We start from the raw sequence: 3,695 nt of genomic DNA, 5'->3' as shown, positions 1-3,695 counted from the left end.
AACAGATGGAGCCGAAACGGCAGCGCGCGTACTTTACTTTCACACTCCCAAGCAAGCATGAGGTAGCTATAGGTGGCAAGAGAAGCAAAGCATGCGTGGTCGCCTACGTGTTTTCGCCGTCTCCACGTAACCGCGGGGTGGCCGCCCACAATGGCCGACGCCTCTTTTTAACCCCCCGGCGCCCACGCCCAAACGGTCCGCACCTGCACCGACCAAGAGGCGCATCTGGAGCTCGCACGCGATTGCGGCACGGGCGTTCATGGCGCAACGCATGGAGAAGGCCGCAACGACCAGCGAGATCATGGCGCGGTTCCGGCCCATAGCACCCAAGCCAATGCTGGCGCCGCTCGGCGCCACGGCGAACAGCGTGCTGTGCCGGGCGCGCAAGCGCGGCTGGCAGGATCCCGTGCCCCCACCGGCGCCGAAATGGCAGAGGACCGCGCTGTCTTACCCTCCAGCTCCTGTCTGGCGGGCAGCCGGCACCGGTGCGGCGGCCACGTTGACGAGGGGACGGTGCCTGCCCGAAGGTCTTCTTCTTCCACGAAGTGATGAAGATCTCCTAAGACTGTCGCTTGCGAGGTCTCGCGCTTCGCCGTGGGTGCCGTCGTCAAACACAAGGCGGTTGTTCCCGCTGAAGCGCGACCTGCTCTCGGAGCTGCAGGTGCCCAAGGTCATCGCGCCCCGTCCGGCGCGCCCACTGCGCACCACCATCTGCATCGACTCCAGCAACGTCGCGGGCGCCAACTCAGTGGCGGCGGTTGCCCTGTCCAAGAAGACAGTGAGGGAAGTGGAGGCCGAGCTGGAGCTCGCCGATGCTCTCCCTGCTGTGGTGTCGGGCCGATACAACCGCGTCCACCTGGCAAACGACGCGTACAAGGCGATGGTGGGGCAGCCGGTGTGCCCGTGGCTGGACTCCCTGCCGGGTGCCGGCGCGTCGAGGCGGATCAACGGCGAGGTGGTGCTGAACGTGCAGACGTTCAGCCCCGCTTCGCGACTGCCAAACGCTGGAGGCGCCTTCCCGTGCACTGCGAGGATCTCGTGGGAACTCGACGAGGCAATCACTTCCCTTACCGTGCCGTGCGCCGTCGAGCGCCTGACCGGCAGCTCCGGCGACTACCATTTCATCTGGAGGTTTGACTCCACCAGGGCCTCCATCATCTACTGCCTCCCGTAACAACTGGAGTTCTATGTGTTGTAATATTTGCGATATAAGGAGCATATATATACATATTCCAGAAGACATATAATATGAGCAGAAGGAATCACATAATAAATACATGAATATAGTAACAATGACTGTCATAAGGAAATAACAGAACATAATGAATATGTATCTGAATCTGAACTGAACTAAATGCTTTATTGAAGTGGCTCTCAGATCACTATTATCAGGTGGCCTCAAATCTTCAAAGATTTGTACCATAACTGATCTAATCAACATTTCATCAATTAAATTAGAACATGAGATCACACCTAGATAGTATTCTTGATCTACTGAGCTCTGAAAATGGCATACACTTGGGCAAAAGAACAGTGCCAGAATAAACTGATGACTAAACAGCAAATAAACCAAAAGGTCTCTCAACTGCACAACCCATAGGCGTATGGAACATCCAAGAGACAGAGATATTCCCATGGTATGCTGTGGTCTAAAGCAAGGTCATCAAAGCTCATATCACAGAACAGATCACAGTTTAATGTTCCTGCCCAAGTATAGCTCTCAAGACAGTGACAGCAAATGAAGATAATTCTAGATCCAAAGACAGATAGTGATCTTGCCGAACAAGCTCAAAATCAGGTCACTGTCTATAATTAAACAGAGCATCAAGAATACATCTATTGTACTCAACATCCTAATTTAATCTCATTAAATTGGATCATCACAGAGCATGGTATAAGAGCATTCGACAGTTCAGATCAGAGAGGAAAACTCACAGAGAGAGTGATGCAAGCGAATCAGTCACAGAGGATAAGAACGGCGAGGAAGCCGCTACCCCAGAAATCCAATTCGCCGACGTTGACGCCGACGTGGAAGACGGAGGTACAAAATCCTCACCGCACCGCGGATGGCGCGTGCGGGCGAGCCTTGACAATCGCAGCGCCAAAAAGCTCCAAACAAAGAACTCCCTCACCAATTCCTTCCTGTATCACAATCATCAACTCACAGCCCAAGCTCCACACGGATAGCCTAGGAGATGATTCCCAGGACCACAGAAGAAAATCAGTGAGGAAGAACAAGAGTATGGAGGGGAAAACTCATTCTGAGCAGAGGAGGTCGGTGCCCCAAATAGCAGCAGCGGCCACGACGCCCTCCAGCCCCCGTTCCCGAAGGAAGCGGAGGTAGTTGCGCCGTCCGCCGCCCATACCCAGCCGCCGCCAGCCCCTTCCATCACGCGCCCCAGCTCCTCCAGGAATGCCGAATGCACTAGAAGACCTAGGCATCCCCCGATAACCGGCCAGACAAGGAGCTCGGCCCAAATAGAAGAAGAGGGCCCGCCGGACAAAAGCAAAATGAGCCCATTAAAATTTCCAAGAAAATACAACACTATGTTGTATGCATCCTTCCATCGCATGCCTTGTTATGTTATGCCGATCGATGGAAGCTGGCTATGTGTAGGCGAGATCATTACTTTACCTCCGGCCGGCGTTGAGTGGATCGATGTCAGTGAAATTAACAATGTGCGTTCATGTATTATGGGGCTGTTTGGTTGGTGCCTGTGACAGCTGTGTCAAAAATTCGCACTGCCAAAGAAAAGTGTGCTTGTATTATGGCTTTACTATTCGCGGGCAATACCAAAACATTGGTGTGGTGAAAAATGATGTTTGCATTGTAACCTTGACAAAGTTTGCTACATGTATGAGTATGAGATCTGGGATCCATATGGATCAAAACTTTTTAGTACCCAAATATTATCAATATGAGTCATGTTTTGTAGATAAACTTATAATGAACATAGCAGTTCAAATGAATCGCATATCAATCACACATGTTTCAGGAAATATTAACTTGAAAAGCTCGAAGTACGTGCAATCAATGGGACACTGTCCGGACCTGCTAATTAGCACGCGCTAGCAACGGTATTGTAGATATCTTCATCAGTATCGGTTTAAAATCATCATCAGTGGTGAGTTTTGAACCGATATTGATTACACGGCACTAATAGTCATAGAATATCAGTGTAGGGTATAGAACCGGCACTGAAAATCATTATCAGTATCAGTTGGTAAAAACAAACTAGCACTGATATGTTTACTATCATTGCCTGTTTGTTTTTACAACCGGCGTACTGATACTATTTCCCACCCTTTTCAAAAGATGGCTGTTACCGCCAATACTGTGACATTTTCAAACTTTGGCCGTTGCCGGTAATAATATATGGTATATTTATAGACACGCACATATAAATTTAATTTACGAGACGTCAAGTTTTATCATAGCATATATACACAAGCACATATAAATTTTATTTCTAAAACATCAAGTCTCATCACAGTATATATACACTGCATACAAGTGAGGTTTCATTACAACAATGAAAAAGAGTATAAGGTTTCTTACTGATTGAAGGTTCTGAACTCTGCTTTTTCTTGTTGGATGAAGGTAATGAGAGAGATGAGCCAAATTCATGGAACTCGTCGGTTGGACTGATGACTTGGTCATTGATGAATCCGACAAGTTGTTCTTAAAGTGTGTT

General features: G+C 49.2%; 1 protein-coding gene across 1 annotated transcript; it reads left to right on the top strand.

Moving 5' to 3' along the window:
• Positions 1-259: 259 nt before the first annotated feature.
• On the top strand, positions 260-1,174 carry LOC133914672 (uncharacterized). Its single transcript, XM_062357727.1, has one exon. It carries the CDS (start codon positions 260-262, stop codon positions 1,172-1,174), a length of 915 nt encoding a protein of 304 aa, XP_062213711.1.
• Positions 1,175-3,695: the final 2,521 nt, after the last annotated feature.

This window comes from Phragmites australis, chromosome 4 (genome assembly GCF_958298935.1).
Source record: "Phragmites australis chromosome 4, lpPhrAust1.1, whole genome shotgun sequence".
Lineage (NCBI taxonomy): Eukaryota > Viridiplantae > Streptophyta > Magnoliopsida > Poales > Poaceae > Phragmites > Phragmites australis.
The sequence above is the reverse complement of the archived record's forward strand: the minus strand, read 5'-3'. Positions and strand labels throughout refer to the sequence as shown.

Bases quoted from the DNA above. Each gene is read 5' to 3' on its own strand.
- LOC133914672 (XM_062357727.1), top strand. From the start codon at position 260: ATGGCGCAACGCATGGAGAAGGCCGCAACGACCAGCGAGATCATGGCG.